The sequence below is a fragment of the Spermophilus citellus genome (assembly GCF_964194105.1).
Source record: "Spermophilus citellus genome assembly, chromosome: 12".
Lineage (NCBI taxonomy): Eukaryota > Metazoa > Chordata > Mammalia > Rodentia > Sciuridae > Spermophilus > Spermophilus citellus.
Window position 1 is genome coordinate 59,221,932 of NC_138198.1, and position 18,257 is coordinate 59,240,188.

Consider the following 18,257-nt stretch of genomic DNA (forward strand, 5'->3'; position numbering starts at 1 on the left):
GCCAGGTGCCCCCTCAGCTTAACATTCAAGGTATAATTGGTCCACAGTGACGAGTCATTGCATTATTTTAACATGTTTTCCTATCACCCTCCTAGTCCCAATTCTTGTCCTTTTAAGTACACAAAGACTCAGAGATCTTAGAAATATAAGTACAGTCGACCCTCCTCATCCATGGATTCATCATCCACAGATTACACTAATTATGAATGGAAAATATTTTACCCAAATCTCAACTGTGGTGAACACGCACAGACTTTTCTTCTTGCCACTGTTCCCTGAACAATACAGTATAACTGCTATTTACACACACTCTAGTAGGAATTACAAGTAAGCTAGAGACAACTTAAGTCTATAGGAGTATATACATATATTCTATGCAAATATTTTGTCCTTCTATGAAAGAGACTTGGGCATCTGTGGATTGTGGTAGCCACAATGGGACCTGGGACCAATCCCCTGTAGTTCTGAAGGACAACTACAACTGAAATTCATGTCACATCTGATATTCTTCCCAATCACCTAACCCATTCTCTTTTGTATTATGCATTGATTCACACATGACATGAACTGTGAACTGAAACTCACCAACCAGTCCCTGTTTGTAAGGCTCTATTAGAAGATAAGAGAAAGCTAAGCCCTCACCTAGGTGTGCTGGGTCTCATACCACAGTATTGGCTTGAATGGCAGCTGAGCAGAATGTTTGCCTGAGTCATTTCCAATAATGTGCATGGGTTCAGTGGCACGGGGAGAGAGTAGCAGTGAAGGTATGATGCGTGATGAGGGGTCAGGAGGAGAATTCTGCTCAGTAAGCACAGAGCCGTCTGCCATTGCCTCCAGCTCTAGAGGGCTCCATCCGTTAATGACTCACACCTGAAAAATTCCATCTAATGGAATAGAAAATGTTAGCAAGTAACCACATCCCACAGAGCAAGGATACACATCAGTTGCTACAGTTTTGTTCTGATTTTAGATGTATATGTGTAGTCTGAAAGGCAAATGCATTTCTTACCTGGAACTGTGGTTTAAAGATCTGCAGGAGATTACTCTACAACACAACTCTCATTTCCAAATGGTTGGAGAGTGTTCTCAGAACACACATCCTCCACCTGGGCTTGTGTTTAACAGGCTCTGAACTGATGCCAGAATATAACTGAATTCGACTAGACACTTGTGCAGAACATGCAGCAGGAGTGGGACGAAGAGTGGTCCTGACCCTGACCCTGCAGACCAGAGTCTCGATGAGCCAGGCCTCGGGGAGACTCCCTTTGCTTGCACTGATTTCGTCTCCAAGGCGGACTCTCCTTGCAAAGCACCCTGGTCTAAGTAGATGAAGGTGGTTAGTGGAACAGGTTGGATGAAAGCCCAGCCATTCCCAACAAGAAATGAGCCACAGCTCTGCAAGACTGAGATTGGTAAGCAGAACACCCCTGCGAGGTGCTGACTTCTGAGAACTGGCAACACTCCTCACCAGTCCTTTGAAGGAAGGCCTCTTGAGCTGGGGTCCCTGCAGATCAATGCAGCCTGATTCAGAGTGGGTGTCTGACAGGCATCCTGATATTTGGGATCTTAAATACATTCTTTGAATGTCCAGCCTCCTCTGTCACCCAGTGTTATGCAAACTGCTGTGGGGGGTCTCTGAGAGGGGTGCCTATGAAAGAGAGAATTGCATGAAGCATATACGAAGCACTCCAAATCTTGTTTCTTCTAATATAAAATAACAATAGGCCCTGAGAGTAAATTTTCCAATGCCAGAATAAAATTGACAAATTCCTCTTAAGACTCCATTGTACCCATTGATTCATTTTTTTTTCTTTTTTCATACAGTTTATTAACCAAGTGGACAGAATGGAAAAGGATCTGTGCCAGCGGTCAGCAGAGAACAGGCAGGGAGGGTCCTGGCCCTCCTCAAGCTGAGAGTCTAATGGGAACAAAAGGCACCAGATAGATAATTACGAATAATAAATTAATTGCTGAGTGCAGGGAGGAGAAGCACATGCACTTCTAACTTAAGAGCCAGTCCTTCAGCGAAAGGCTCACCAGGCTCCTGCCAGGAGGGCAGGCTGGGGGGGGGGTGGCGGGGGGTGGAGACAAGAGGCTTCCGCCTCCAGCACTCCCAGTCCCTGGTCCCCCCAGTCCAGGCCCAGCTTGAAGCTCCCAGCCCAAGGAGCCCACAGATGGCTGCTGGGCTTCAGGCTGGAGGCCCTGTCGGGGGAGAGAAGCCTTTCAAACATCTGTCACTCAGGCCCAGATCACGAGGCTGTGAGCTGAGGAGGTGGGGTGTGTATTTCCCCCCTAATATCCAATGTTGGAACCTGCGGCCATTTGCTAGATGTTTACCATTTTAAATTGTGGTGAGATTCAAAGGTGCTATAATTTCATGTGTCATTACTTCGAAGCCATTGCTTCGAGGACAATAAAGGAGTTGGCCTAACATTGATATAACTGACACCCATCTCTTCCTATCCTGGACTTAAAGCACAATAACTGAAATATCACTAAACCTTTGGAACACACGTCATTCTGCTGGTTGGCCTCTCTGAGAGGCTCCAGGTAGATGATTCTCCAGAGGACAGTGGTACCTGTGGATTGCTGACCTCTGTACAAGCTCAGGGAAGACCTTTACCAACTTATTTATTCTTTGAAGTAAAGCATGGATTTATAAATGTCTTGAAATTTAGTGACATCCCTATTCAATTACTCCTGTATTTTAATACGAATTAGTGAATGAAGTTGAGAAAGACTTTCTTAAAAATGAAATTGCTTTTCCAAAATTGAGCAAATCTTGATGAAAAATGAACCTGAGGTTTGGGACCTTTGACTTACTTCTATTTCTGAAATGTAAAGTGATCTCCAGAGGAAGGAAGAGCACATAGCTGTGGCTAAACTCTGTGGGACCCAGGGCCAGGGAGCCCACCACGGAGGGGTGTCGAGACCGCCAGCCCCGCCTGCCTTCCCAGCCGGACTTTGGGCTTGGAGGTGCAGCACTCCCAGCAAACCCAGGGAAGCTGTGAACCTGGTGGGTTCACGATCAATCATGGTGTCACGGGCTCTCACACCCAGTCAGGTCACCAGCTGGAGGTTCGAGCACCCACATCTGTCCCCTGCCTCGCAGGGCTGACCAGCAATTCCTTCTGTGTTGAGCAGTGACTTTCTGGTCGGCAAAGCCCATGGCCATCTCGTGCCTTCCAGGCTTTCCGGGGCTCTTTGTGGCCACTTGTTCTTCAACAACACAGGTGCAGCGGCAGGCGGACTTTGTCCTGCAGGTGAGTCGCACTTCTCTTCAGAACAGTGGGCTACAGGGACAGAAAGGAGGACTCCAAGAGAAAACATAAACAGTGGCAGTTCTGAGGGAAATGCGTTCACCTCTCTCCTCCCCTGTGTCCACTCCCACGGCTCCACTGCCACCCTTGCCCTGCATCCCAAGGCCCCCCGAGGCCCTCAGGACCTCTCTCTCAGCAGCACCTCAGACGTCCCAGCACAATCCTGCTCCGTTGTCTCTCTGGAGGCCAGTGCTGGGTCAGAGCCACCAGAGGGCCTCTCCTGTATGTACCCATCAGGGCTGGCACCCCCAGGCAGTGCCCACCCCAAGCCGCATGGCTGTACTCTAACCCACAACTCTGACTTCAGCTGGGCATCCCTGCAGGTGCTTGTCCACAGGGGAGTGCTGGGAAGAGACCAAATGCGTCCCAGGTGCCCAGGAGCTACGGGGCACTGGTAAGTTCTCCTCTCCTGAGCGGGCCTCTGTGCTGGGGCCAGTGGCTCCTGCAAGGGGATGAGGCCCTGGAGACCCACAAAAGACTGCATTTAACGGAGCGTGTGATGTCCTACCTCTGGAGGGCCCATCCAACCGACCCAGGTCTCTTTCTCACTTTCCAAAATCCTAAGCAAACATTCTCTCACGCTCTGTAAATTTAAAAGCTTGTCATGAGACAGGTTCGGCCAGCTCCCTTGCCACTGTGCCACCAGGGTGGTGGTGGTTCCTGCCCTCATCGTCCTCCCCAGAGCCCAGCCGGGGCCGCTGCCCGTGGCACTCCCAGCAGGCTCAGTTCCGTTGTCCCTGCACTTGCCCTGGGTTCTACAGACTAATCAGAATCCCAGGGAAGGGTGGAGGACCAAGAAGCCCCAGCTCCTGGACCACCGTGTCCTCAGGGATTCTCTGCAGTAAGAATGAGGTGGGCTGGGACAACTCCTCAGGGCCCCTGGACCTTCACAAACTCCTTCGTGAGAAGTCGCAGGAAAAATCTGACGTGGAGTTAATCCTCCTCACCGAGGTCTTGCTGCCAGTCACCTTACTTCCACCCCAAGACTCCTGCGCCCTCCTCACCCAGCGGCTCCGTCTTTCACTCTGGGCCCTCCAGCCTCACAGCCGCTCATCTCTCTTCCCAATTTTGACTGAAATCCTCTCTACGCCTGTCTCCAGGACCAAGCCCACTACACCTTGTTGCTAGAGAACCAGAGTCACAGCTGGGACCCGGCTGCCCTCCCTCTCTGGATGGCCCTTCAGCTCCCAGTCAGCCAGAGACGTCAGACTCTCCCAACTGACTCTGGCCATAATCGGCCAGTGCAGGACACAGCCGACCACCAGTGACAGGTCTGCTTTTGCTGCCCGAGGAGCCCCCGTCTGTCTCCACTGACTGCGAGGTTTCTCTGTGTCCCTCTCCTTGTCCTTGGCCTCTGTGGTAGACTTCCCCTCCTCTTGGTCCCCTCCTGATGAGTATCAGACCCACTGCAGCCTCGCAGAAGTCAGTGGGAAGGGCTCTGGCATGTGTTACCCCTCTACATTTGCTCTCATGTGCTTCCGGTGGACGGGCCAGGGGGTCTGGGTTCCAGAGAGTCACGATTCTGCCACTCCCTGTGCATGGCTGTGGCATGGCTGTGACCCCTGCCGGCTGGGACAATGGGCACTGTTATGATTAAATGGAATAACACAAGCATGATTCTGGCCACAAGAAGTGCCCCCAAAGGATGCTTTTCAGTGTCCACACTCCAGAAGTGCCTCGAAGCCCTCCCTCCTCCTCCATTCACGTCCATTCATTTGACCACTCTGTTGAGTGCCTGCTAGGTGCTGAGCACCCTACTATGTTGTGGTACCTGGCAGGCACGGGACACTGTCCTCTGCTGAAGGAGCCTGGAACTGAGTAGGGGGACAGCAAGAAAGAGGCCACTGTGAGTGTATAGTGAGCTCCACGCCAAGCTCACAGGAAGGCACCTGCCTTCATTACCCAGCTGCAGGTGTCAATGGAAAGGACTCTGTAGGTGTCACCGAGGCTGCAGGCCTGGAGGAAGGGGCAGGTCTGCCTGTGGCTCTGCGGGCTTGCTCACTTGGCACCCCTTCAGTCCTTCTTGGGGGTTGTCCAGTTCTCCGTTTCCAGGCTGTACTGCCTGTTGGAAGCTCCAGGGGAACTGCCTGACCTGGACACTGAAGAGGTTATTTCAGGTCCGAGTTCCAAGGAAAACGCCTTGTAACTGCATGGCTCTCTAGAGCTGTGCTGGACTTTGTACCGCCTTCTGATGTGTTTTGCAGGAGCCATGGGACCAGGGATGGTCTGAGTCATGTGGCATTGCTTCAGACGGTGATCTGGAGAGTCCTGGAGGGAGGAGAGAGGCTTTGCCAGGTCATCATGGAAATTACCAAGTGGCACACCTGAGGAATACAGACTCACCAGGAGACACTTCATAATGACCATTCTGGATTAGGAGGCGCTTGCTAACTGGGGCCAGCTTGTAAATCATGAGCTGCTTTCACAGGTGGAAGAAGTTATGAAGGAGCCTGTGTTCCCTCGCTGCCCCTCAAGGTCTCAAAGGCTTGCATGGTGGGAACAGCATTTCAGAGCCCTGCACCTCTTCTTTGTTCTAACATGACCAGAGTGTGACTTTGGTTTTGCATTTGATGTACTGTGTGATTTTTTAGGGACAAGAACAGGGGGAAAAATGTGATAATGTGGCTTTCTGTACTATGCAAATAACCTTAATATACTTTAGATATTTCTTCATGTCCATCTTCCTAGGGCTGCTCTCTCTATGGCCTCTGTGTGTATCTAGGGCCTTGAGGGGGGAGGAAGGCCAGAGGGCTTGGCCTCACACTGCAGTATCTATGGTGTCATGCATGGCACTGTGGCTCAGCAGCATGCACACTGAGCTGTGTGGAGGTGCCTCAAAGTCTGACCAGTGGAACTACACCCTGGCCCAGCGACTTCAGGACAGGTTACTTATCAGAAGGAAATGAACCAACAGACAGCCCCGCCAACACCTCCACACTGGATCCAGAGACAACTGACAGCATCTCTAAACATGTCACCCAACACCACCACTGCCCCCCCCACTGACCTGACACTCCATTGCTGAAAGCAGCCAACTCCATCTTTGGACACCTTCGACGCCATCTTTAGTTGGGGCAACTCCCAGCTTGGAACACCAGCTGGGCAGATACAGATAGTCCCCAACTCCCTCCTCTCTTCTGCAGCCACTAACTCTGCACAGTGACTGCCCAATGCAAAACAGTTCTCCAAGAGAGGTGTGCAGCCCCCAGAGTACAACCCACCAGACCTACAGAGAGAAAGTCCCCAATTAGGACATAGAAAGGGAGGGGGTTAGATACAGTTTAGAGACTAAATTAGAGACCAGGAACTGTGAGGTCTACAGGCGATATAAGGAGATAAGGCCAGGTGCCCACATCACAGGAGATCCTGGGGGTGAAGTTTCCCATTGGGGACCAGCTAGTACCATACTCCACTTTCAGGTGCCCTGCACCCAAGATCAACCCTCCCACCCCGGTAACCTTCACCATCCTGAGGGTGGAGACACCAGCAAACAACAGACAACCCACCTACTGGATGAGAAGGGAAGCAGGAAAGACATTGAACTCCAACCAAAACAATCCTTGTTTCTACCTTCGAGATTTTTTTTCTTTTTCTCCCTCTCAAGTCTCCCACCCTCACATCCCCAACATTTGTGAAACCAAGTACTTTGCATGAATTAGGCTACTGAGGACTGGGATGTCGGAATAGTGTATTACACTTGTGGTGTATATTATTTATCTCCTATTTTTTACATTTTTATTTTTCTTAACATTTACATGTGTTTGTTTTATGTATTCAACTGTCTTCCCACTTGTCTACCCAAAATCACTTCCTCTCTCTTCTCCTGCTACTAACCATCTTCTTTAGATTCCTCTTCCACACTTCCTAAGATATAATAACTCTATAACCTCACCTCCTAACCCCTCAAAATCTCATCCTACACCTCACCCCAGTTACTTGTCCACCATCAGAAACTGTAGACCCTTTTGCAAACCTAGTGTTCATATTGTAGATAATAATTGAACTCCTCATTTCTGTATATTGTGACCAAACTATAAATGTCTTAATAGCAACTATTTGGTTTAAGGCTGTATAATGTCTGTATTGGGATCTGTTAACATTGTCCTTCACCTCAGAGGAGAGGTATTGGAACCCTGCAGGGACACTATAAGCCTATAGGGTAAAAGTGGTAATGCCTTGGATGCACAGTTCTAGAGGGGAAGACACAGGAACAACATGAAAAAACAAGGGAAGAAAGTGCCCCAAACAAATCAATATACTGCATTATTAAAATCCATGGCTATCACAGCAGAAGAAATGGCAGAGAAGGAGTTCAGTATGTACATAATTAAAATGCTCTGTGAATTAAAGGATGATATAAGACAGCAAATACAGGCAGCAAAAGATCATTTTGATAAAGAGCTACATAAGCAAATACAGAAAGCAAAAGATTACTTCAATAAGGAGATAGAAATTCTAAAAAACAAACAAACAAACAGAAATCCTGAAATGAAAGAAACAATAAAGCAAATTGAAAGCTCAATAGAAAGCATCAACAACAGATTAGACCATTTGGAAGAAAGGACCTCAGACAATGAAGACCAAATATATACTCTTTAAAAGAATATAGATCCCACAGTGAAGATGGTAAGAAATCATGAGCAGAACACTCAAGAAATATGGGATAACATAAAAAGACCAAACTTAAAAGTTATTGGAACAGAGGAAGGCATACAATTCCAAACCAAAGGAATGAGCAATGTATTCAATGAAATAATGTCAGAAATTTCCCCAAACATGAAGAATGAATTGAAAAACCAAATACAAGAGGCTTACAGGACACCAAATGTACAAAATCACAACAGGTCCACACCAAGGCACATTATAAGGAAAATGCCTAGCATACAGAATAAGGAGAGAATTTTAAAATCCACAAGAGAGAATCCTACTTGGATCTCTGCAGATTTTTCAACCCAAACCCTGAAAGCTAGAAGATCCTGGAACAACATAAATCAAGCTCTGTAAGAAAATGGATGCCAACCAAGAATTTTATATCCAGCAAAACTAAGCTTTAGATTTGATGATAAAATAAAAACCTTCCATGAAAAACAAAAGTTAAATGAATTTACAGCCAGAAAGCCTGTACTACAGAACATCCTCGGCTAAATATTCTACAAAGAGCAAATGGAAAACAGCAATGCAAATCAGTAGAGGGAGGGATTACTCTAAAGGAAAAGCCAATCAAAGGAGAAACCAAGTCAAGTTAAATACGAAAACTAAACAAAAATTACTGGGAATACAAATCATGTCTCAATAATAACCCTGAGTGTTAATAGCCTAAACTCACCAACCAAAAGACATAGATGGGCAGACTGGATTTTTTAAAAAAGACCAAACAATATGCTGCCTCCAGGAGACTCATTTCATAGGAAAAGACATCTATAGACTGAAGGTGAAGGGTTGGGAAAAAATCATACCACTCACATGGATTGTGGAAACAAGCATGTGTTTCTGTCCTCATATCAAATAAAGTAGACTTCAAGCTAAAGTTAATAAAAGGGAAAAAGAAGGACTCTACATGCTGCTCAAGGGAACCATATAGCAACAAGACATAGCAATTATAAATATATATACCCCAAACAATGGAGGATCAAACAAACACTTCTCAAGTTCCAGAGTCATATAGACCACAACACAATAATTCTGGGTGACTTTATCATATCTCTTTCACTACAGGATAGATCTTACAAACAAAAGCTGACCAAAGAAACTATATAATTCAATAACATAATCAATAACTTAGACATAACTGACATATATAGACTATTTCATCCCTCAATGCGTGAATACACTTTTTTTCTCAGCAGCACATACATCTTTCTCTAAAATAGACCATGTGTTATGCCACAAAGCTATTCTTAGCAAATGCAAAAAAAGATACTACCCTGCATTGTATCATATCATAATGGAGTGAAATTAGAAATCAATGGTAAAATATAAAAAATAAAAAATAAAAGCTACTCTAAAAAAATTAAAGGAATATGGATAGGAAAAGAAGAAGTCAAACTAGACTAAATAATATGCTATTGAATGAACAATGGGTTGCAAAAAACATCAAAGAGGAGATTTAAAAATTCTTAGAGGTGAATGAGAACATAGATACAATGTATCAAAATCTCTGGGACACTATGAAGGCAGTACTAAGAGGAAAGTTCATTGCATGGAGTTCATTCCTTAAAAGAAGAAAAAGTCACCAAATAAATGACTTAACATTACATCTCAAAGCCCTGGAAAAAGAACAAATCAACACCAAAAGCAGCAGAAGACAGGAAATACTTAAAATCAGAGCTGAAATCAATGAAATTGAAACAAAAGAAACAATTGAAAAAATTGACAAAACAAAAAGTTAGTTCTTTGAAAAAATAAATAAAGTTGATAAACCCTTAGTCATGCTAATAAAGAAAAGGAAAAAGAAAACTCAAATTACTAACATCCATAAATGAAAAAGGAAATATCACAACAGACGCTACGGAAATACAGAAAATAATTAGAAATTATTTTGAAAATTTGTACTCCAATAAAATAGAAAACATCAAAGGTATTCACAAATTTCTTGAGTCACGTGATTTGTCCAAACTGAATCAGGATGACACATACAAGTTAAACAGATCAATTTCAAGCACTAAAATAGAAGACACCATCAGAAGCCTACCAACCAAGAGGAACTGAATAGTAGGAAATTGGATTTGTATAACAATAAATGTATTTCCAAAAACAAAAAAAAGCCCAGGATCAGATGGATACACAACTGAGTTCTACAGCACCTTCAAAGAAGAACTAATACCAATACTCCTCGAATTATTTCATGAAATAGAAAACTAGGGAACATTTCTAAACTCATTCTATGAGGCCAATATCACTCTGATTCCAAAACCAGACAAAGACACATCAAAGAAAGAAATTTCAGACCAATATTTCTAATGGACATAGATGCAAAAATTCTCCATAAAATTCTGGCAAATTGAATACAAAAACATGTCAAAAAGATAGTTCTCCATGATCATCCCAGGGATGCAAGTTTGGTTCAATATACAGAAATCAATAAATGTAATTAATCACACCAATAGACTTAAAGATAAGAATCATATGATCATCTCAATAGATGCAGAAAAAAGCATCTGACAAAATATGACATCCCTTTATGTTCAAAACACTAGAAAAACTAGGGACAACAGGAATATATCTCAACATCATAAAGGTTATCTATGCTAAGCCCCAAATCAACATCATTCTAAATGGAGAAAAATTGAAGGCATTCCCTCTAAAAACTGGAACAAGACAAGGATGCCCTCTTTCACCACTTCTATTTAACATAGTTCTTGAAACTCTAGCCAGAGCAATTAGACAGACTAAAGAAATTAAAGAGATATGGTTAGGAAAAGAAGAACTCAAATTAGCACTATTATATGCCAACAATATGATTATATACATAGAAGACCCAAAAATGTCCACCATAAAACTTCTAGAACTAATAAATGAATTCAGCAAAGTAGCAGGATATAAAATCAACACCCATAAATCAAAGGCATTTCTGTATCTCAGTGACAAATCCTCTGAGAGAGAAAATAGAAAAACCACCCCATTTAGAATAGCCTCAAAAACTAACAAACAAACAAAAAAACTAGGGAATCAATAAAAGAGGTGAAAGACCCCCACAACGAAAACTACATAACACAAGAAAGAAATCCAAAAAGACCTTAGATGATGAAAAGATCTCCCTTGTTCTTAGATAGGGAGAACTAATATTGTCAAAACGACCATACTACCAAAAGTACTATACAGATTTAGTGCAATTCCAATCAAAATCCCAATATCATTTCTCACAGAAATATAAAAAGCATTCATTAAATTTATCTGGAAAAATAAGAGACCCAGGATAGCTAAAGAAATCCTTAGCAAGAAGAGTGAAGCAGGTGGCGTCACTATACCAGACCTTAAACTATACTACAGAGCAATAGTAACAAAACAGCATGGTATGGGCACCAAAACAGACTGGTAGACCAATGGTACAGAATAGAGGACACAGAGACTAACCCACAAAGTTACAATTATCTTATATTAGACAAAGGTGCCAAGAACATGCATTGGAGAAAAGATAGCCTCTTCAACAAATGGTGCTGGGAAAACTGGAAAGCTATATGCAACAAAATGAAACTAAATGGTGTCCATCTCCTTGGTCTATACCCAAAAGACTTTAAAACAGTATACTACAGGGACACAGCCACATCAATGTTTATAGCAGCATAATTCACAATAGCTAATCTGTGGAGCCAACCTAGGTGTCCTTCTGTGGGACGGGGAGAGGCCCCACAACCCGAGCCTTGCTCCTCACAGGCCTCCCACGAACATTTCTCTCTCTCACCATTGTCTCTTGGGACAACTTCTCTCACTCTTTTTGGCCCTGTTTTCATCTTAAAAGGTGCTTTCAGTGGATCCATGAGATCCAAACGCATCATATGTGCCTATGAAATTTTGCAGCAAATCCATTATGTTGTACAATTATTATGCACTAACAACTGTAAATAGTAATAACAAAAGACACAGCTGAGAGTCTGAATTTGAACATTGAGAGCTCAATGAGCCTTTTGTAATTTATTTTATTTTAATTTTTGGTTTTGGGGATTGAACCCAGGGGTGCTTACCCACTGAGCCATGTCTCCAGCCCTCCTTTGTTTTTTATTTTGAGCAAGATCTCTAGTTTGGCCCTACTTTTTCTTCCATTAGGCAGTGAGAGCTACAAATTGGGAAGAAAGGGAGGGGAAAGTGGAGGAGGGACACGGTGATGCAGAATGAGTGACCACTGCCCAGGGGGACTTCCAAGCCTGCCAGCCTGCTTTCTGTGCTCACCTGGATTTCCATGTTCATGATAATGTGTTCATGATAACAGTGCTTTCACTGCTATTGGAGTTTTGTCTTTTTTTAGGGAAAAGGGGAAAGAGAAAACACTCTGCTACTTTCCCTCCTCGCTACCAAATAGTATAATACAATTACAAAATTGGAAAAATATGGTGTTAAATGCCATAACTCTGTGATCACAGAAGCCTAGCAGCAGGTGCATGAGTTATGGTGGCACAGAAGCATGCACAGATCTCGCAGCTCTGCGAAGCCTATGAGAATATGAGAATCTTGTCCATTTAATAAAGTGTTACATTTTATGTGTTAAAATTCATAATTGTTATTATTCTTATTAGTGTTCCAGATCCCCAAGGCGGCCAGGGCAGGTACCTCCACACTGTCTCCAGGCGGTGTGGCTGCCCCCCTGCAAACCTCTGAGCCTTCCTTCCTAGAATAAGGTATCTAAGCTCCCCAGTACTTCCCACCTGCAACCCAGGGGCTCCCAGTCCTCTGGTCTGGGTTCCTTGCAGTGGGACATGGTTCTGGGAGAGACAGTGGGTGGAGGGATGCTGACTGCCCCTCAGGCATCGCTGCTGCTGGACTCTATCAGTGGAGAGCCCACATGAGGGTTTTTAAAATCACAAGGTACCCATCGATGTGTCCAAGTCAAGTCTGGCATTATGACGTGTCTTAAATCATTTTATTTTATATTGAATTTTCCTTTTTACCTTACACTAGAACTTTCTTAACATTCATATTTCTTCTTATTATGTAAACCTACAATAATCATTAATTTCAAGATTGTAATACCAGTATTGCTACTAACTATAACCTACTAACTATATTCTCACAAAGGAGGTACAGTACGGGGATTGTGTTTAAAGATTTTTATTTTTTTAATTTTTTTAAATTTTTTATTTTATTTTTTTATTGGTTGTTCACAACATTACAAAGCTCTTGACATATCATATTTCATACATTAGATTGAAGTCGGTTATGAACTCCCAATTTTACACCAAATGCAGATTGCAGAATCACGTCGGTTACACATCACATTTTTACATACTGCCATATTAGTGACTGTTGTATTCTGCTACCTTTCCTATCCCCTACTATCCCCCCTCCCTTTCCCTCACATCTTCTCTCTCTACCCCATCTACTGTAATTCATTTCTCTCCTTGTTTATTTTCCCATTCCCCTCACAACCTCTTATATGTAATTTTGTATAGCAATGAGGGTCTCCCTTCATTTCCATGCAATTTCCCTTTTCTCTCTCTTTCCCTCCCATCTCATGTCTCTGTTTAAAGTTAATCTTTTCTTCCTGCTCTTCCTCCCTACTCTGTTCATAGTTGCTCTCATTATATCAAAGAAGACATTTGGTATTTGTTTTTTAGGGATTGGCTAGCTTCACTAAGCATAATCTGCTCTAGTGCCATCCATTTCCCTGCAAATTCTATGATTTTGTCATTTTTTATTGCTGCGTAGTACTCCATTATGTATAGATGCCACATTTTTTTTATCCATTCATCTATTGAAGGGCATCTGGGTTGGTTCCACAGTCTAGCTATTGTGAATTGTCTGCTATGAACATCGATGGGGCAGTATCCCTGTAGCATGCTCTTTTAAGGTCTTCAGGGAATAGTCCAAGAAGGGCAATAGCAGGGTCAAATGGTGGTTCCATTCCCAGCTTTCTCAGGAATCTCCATACTGCTTTCCAAATTGGCCGCACCAATTTGCAGTCCCACCAACAATGTACAAGTGTACCCTTTTCTCCACATCCTCGCCAGCACTTGTTGTTGTTTGACTTCATAGTGGCTGCCAATCTTACTGGAGTGAGATGGTATCTTAGGGTGGTTTTGATTTGCATTTCTCTGACTGCTAGAGATGGAGAGCACTTTTTCATGTACTTGTTGATTGATTGTATGTCCTCCTCTGAGAAGTGTCTGTTCAGGTCCTTGGCCCATTTGTTGATTGGGTTATTTGTTATCTTATTGTCTAATTTTTTGAGTTCTTTGTATACTCTGCATATTAGGGCTCTATCTGAAGTGTGAGGAGTAAAAATTTGTTCCCAGGATGTAGGCTCCCTATTTACCTCTCTTATTGTTTCTCTTGCTGAGAAAAACCTTTTAAGTTTAATTAAGTCCCATTTGTTGATTCTTGTTATTAACTCTTGTGCTATGGGTGTCCTATTAAGGAATTTGGAGCCCGACCCCACAATATGTAGATCGGAGCCAACTTTTTCTTCTATCAGACACAGAGTCTCTGATTTGATATCAAGCTCCTTGATCCATTTTGAGTTAACTTTTGTGCATGGCGAGAGAAAGGGATTCAGTTTCATTTTGTTGCATATGGATTTCCAGTTTTCCCAACACCATTTGTTGAAGATGCTATCCTTCCTCCATTGCATGCTTTCAGGGTGAAGGAGGCGCCGTCTGAGCCGCCTGCTGTCCTGAACAGTGGGTTTGTTTCTGGACGTGGGTTTTTCTCTTTCTTTGTTCGAGGGGGCCTGGGGGGGGGGGGGCACCGAGGACTGAACTCAGGGGCCCTCGACCACTGAGCCACCTCCCCGGCCCTACTTCGTATTTTATTGAGAGGCAGGGTCTCACTGAGTTGCTTAGCGCCTCACTTTTTGCTGAGGCTGGCTTGGAACTCGCGATCCTCCTGCCTTAGCCTCCGGCCACGGGGACTGGGGACGAGGGACGTGCACATCACAGCTGAGCCCCCTGTGACGGCTGAAGGGTGGAAAGTCCCAAAGCGCCCCTTCCTGTGTGTCCTCCAGCATGCCTGCGTCCTGCTCCTCTCTGACCTGGCCATCAGGCAGCCGGACAGTGGCCGCGACCCCGGCTCAGGGCAGTGGGGGCCCAAGCCCGCTTCTGGGGCTATTGGTGGTGCCCAGCGGAGCCTGGGAAAGCACTTTCCTGCACCGGGCACCGCTCGGTGTTCTGGGGACTCGGCTTGGGGACAAGGGCCTGTGAGGCAGGAAAGAGAGCGAGTCCTTCCGCGGGCCGCCCCTGGCTGGGTCAGAACAGGCTTGGTGGCCGGAGGCCGCTGGGCGTGAAGCGGGTGGCCCTTGCTGTGGGGACCCCGGCTCTGCGTGGCCGACCCCCAGGCCAAGCCCCAGCCTGCTCTTCAGTGCTCGGACACCTCCCAGGGTGGGCCTGTGAGGAGACCTGTGTCCTTCCAGGAAGAACAAGAGGAGGAGGAGGCCGCCAACCAGAAGCTCGCGCTGCAGAAGGCCAAGGAGGTGGCGGAAGTGAGCCCCCTATAGGCGGCCAACATGTCCATAGCTGTGTGAGTCGGGGGTGGGCCGTCCCTAACCACTGGGCGGAGGTGCCCCGCTCCCACCCGGCAAGGTTGGAAAGCCCCACTTGGGTAGCTCTCAAGTCAGCGGGGGCGATGACAAGATCACAGAACTAGAGAAAAAAAGATGGAGAGGGGAGGGCGGAAGTGCAGAGGGTGGTGCTGCTGAGGATGGCCCCGGGGCCTGGCGTGTGCGGGGGTAGGATGCTCTCTGCCACTGAGTAGCACCCCCAGCCCAGAGCTGTGCTTTCAAACTCACGAAAGGCCTCCCCTGGATGGTGGCAAGACCTGAGGGAGGTGAGGAAGGAGCCAGGAGGAGATGTGGGGAAAATGCATCCCAAGCAGAGGGACTGGTATATGCAAAGGCCCTGAGGCAGACTCCTGGTGTGTTCAGGGGATCTGAACGAGGCTGGTGTGCCTGGAACCCAGTGAGCAGAAAGGGGACTGTGGAGGGAGAGACGAGGGCAAGGAGGTGACGAGCAGGTCATGCAGGGCCTTGGGGGCCACGGGGAGGACTTGGGTTTTGCATCATTGGCAAAGGAGCAGAGGAGGGTCAGGACCTGACTCAAGTGCTCACAGGTTCCCTCTGGCCACTGTGGGGAAACGGACTGTGGAAGTGAGGGAGGTGGCCCAGCAGGGCAGGTTGAGGGCACCAGCCTGTCCTTGCAAAGGAGATGGGGACTGGCCCAAGATGGGGCCGAGGAGGTGTGGATGTAGCAGGATCCTGGACAGATTCTGAAGGTGCATGGAGCAGACAGTTCGCTGGGGTCGGGAACAAGGCAGTGAGGAACCAGAGACCTTGGATAAAGAAAGCGGAGGACACAGTGCTCTGAGCTGTGCCTTTGCGGGTGGGGTGGGGGACTCAGGGGGTCTCATGCTGCAGAGCGCTGCATTCTGGGACTACGGGGAGGGGGCAGCTTTTCCAAACTAAGAGGTGGTGGCTGCAGGAGGGGAGCCCAGGGAGGCGCATGCGCGGTAGGTGAGGTTAGGAACAGCCTGAGCACAGCGAGGGTCCCTATAACACCACCCGTGTCCCGCAGCCCTGGGGAGGCTCCGAGGGCCCTGAATGGGACCCCAGCCCCCGCACTGCCCACCCTGGCTGCCCTGGTTCCTTTCTGTGACCCCAGACTCCCATTCAGGCCACGCGGGCACTGGGGGATGTGGAACGTGCACAGGCTCATGTCCACCGCGCTGGCCTCCGTGGCCATCTCCGAGGCCATTAGGATGCTCAAAGCCACCCCAGAGGTTCCCGCGCTGCCGTTGGCGGCAGAGTAGAGAAGACAGTAGGGCCCTCGGCCAGGCTGACAGGCCCGCCTCGGGCCCAGGTGCCTGGGAGGTCACCCGGGACACCCGCTGGGCCGCCCCGTCGGGCCAGGCTGAGCGTGCGGACCCGGGTGGGCGCGGCCGCGCCAGGGGATCCACCGCGGGGCGCGGGGCGCGGGTCCTGGGGCGCCGACCGGCCTTGCCTTGCAGGAAGGAGCAGCAGAGGAACCAGAAGGCGGCGCGCTCGGTGTGGGAGCAGTGCAGGAGCGAGATGCGCAAGCGGAACCTGCTGGCCAGCCGCGAGGCGCTCTACCCCGGCCTGGACCCCGATGAGCGCTGGAAGGCGTCCTACGCGCGCCACCTGCGGCCCGACGTGAAGACGCACCTGGACTGGCCGCTGGTGGTGGACCCGCAGGAGAACCGCAACAACAACACCAACAAGAGCCGCGCCGCCGAACCCGCCGACGAGCCGCGCCTGGGCCCGCCGCGCGCCGACGACCTGCTGCGCAAGCAGGCGCGCTACCACGAGCGCGAGCGCGCGCGCGACCCCGCCGGCCCCGACGCGCGCAGGCCCTGGGCGGGCGGCCAGGAGGAGCCGAGCCGCGAGGGCCCCTACGGCCGCGAGTCCGACCACCCGCCCCGCGAGGGAGGCCCGGAGCAGCCCGGCTTCTGGGAGGCCGAGGCCGAGCGGCCCAAGGCCGGGGACGCGCACCGCAGGCACGCGCACCGCCAGGCGGCGCCCAGGGACAGCCGCAGCGGGTCGCCGCGCACCGGCGCCGACGGGGAGCCGCGCAGGCGTGCACCGCAGGCCCGGGGACGAGGCGGCCGACGACAAGCCCGAGCGCCGGGCGCGCCACCGCGAGAGCAGCCGGCCCGCCCGCGGCGGAGAGGGCGAGGGCGAGGGCCCCGACGGGGGCGAGCGCAGGAGGCGACACCGGCACGGCCCTCCCGCCACCTATGACACGGACGCGCGGAGGGAAGACAAGGAGCGCCGGCACCGGCGGAGGAAGTAAGTGGGGTTCAGCCGCGTCCCAGCCCTGGTTCACAGAGGGGAGAGGACAGGGGCGAAGGGCAGCGCCCCACGGGCAGCCTGGAGCCCCGGGGACTGTCCACCTGGGCACATCAGGCAGCCCGGGGAGGACCGCACCCCGCAGGAGAGCTCTCGTCCAGCTCTCCCTGTGCTGCTGCTGGTGGCCCTAAGTGACCTCGCACCTGTCTTCCCACCTGGGAAACAGGCCCAGCGAGTGGAATCGGGCCATTGCCGGGGTTAAACGAGGTGAAGTCCACGGAGCCTGGAAGGGCCCCGGGCCTAGTAAGTGCTCAGTAAAGTTAGACCTTTTCCCAGCTCGCCGAGTCTCGGCCTACCTGGTGTGTTCCAGGAACGGGAAGGCTCTTGGGGGCCCCAGAGTTGAAGGGGCAGCAGGGTACCAGAGGCTCTTGGGCATGTCCCCAGGCCAGGGCTAACCGGGTCCCTGACCGTGTCCTCCTTCCTTAAGAGTA

General features: G+C 48.3%; 1 protein-coding gene across 1 annotated transcript in view; it reads left to right on the forward strand.

Moving 5' to 3' along the window:
• The window catches only part of LOC308631642 (voltage-dependent P/Q-type calcium channel subunit alpha-1A-like), a gene marked incomplete at both ends in the record, with an annotated part of 200,048 nt that overhangs the window by 132,733 nt on the left and 49,058 nt on the right, over nt 1-18,257 (forward strand). Inside the window, 6 exon segments of the mRNA XM_081263023.1 lie at nt 3,190-3,263; nt 14,974-15,165; nt 15,379-15,459; nt 15,463-15,485; nt 16,968-17,555; nt 17,557-17,766. Of these exon segments, the coding sequence (XP_081119149.1) occupies nt 3,190-3,263; nt 14,974-15,165; nt 15,379-15,459; nt 15,463-15,485; nt 16,968-17,555; nt 17,557-17,766 (1,168 nt within the window).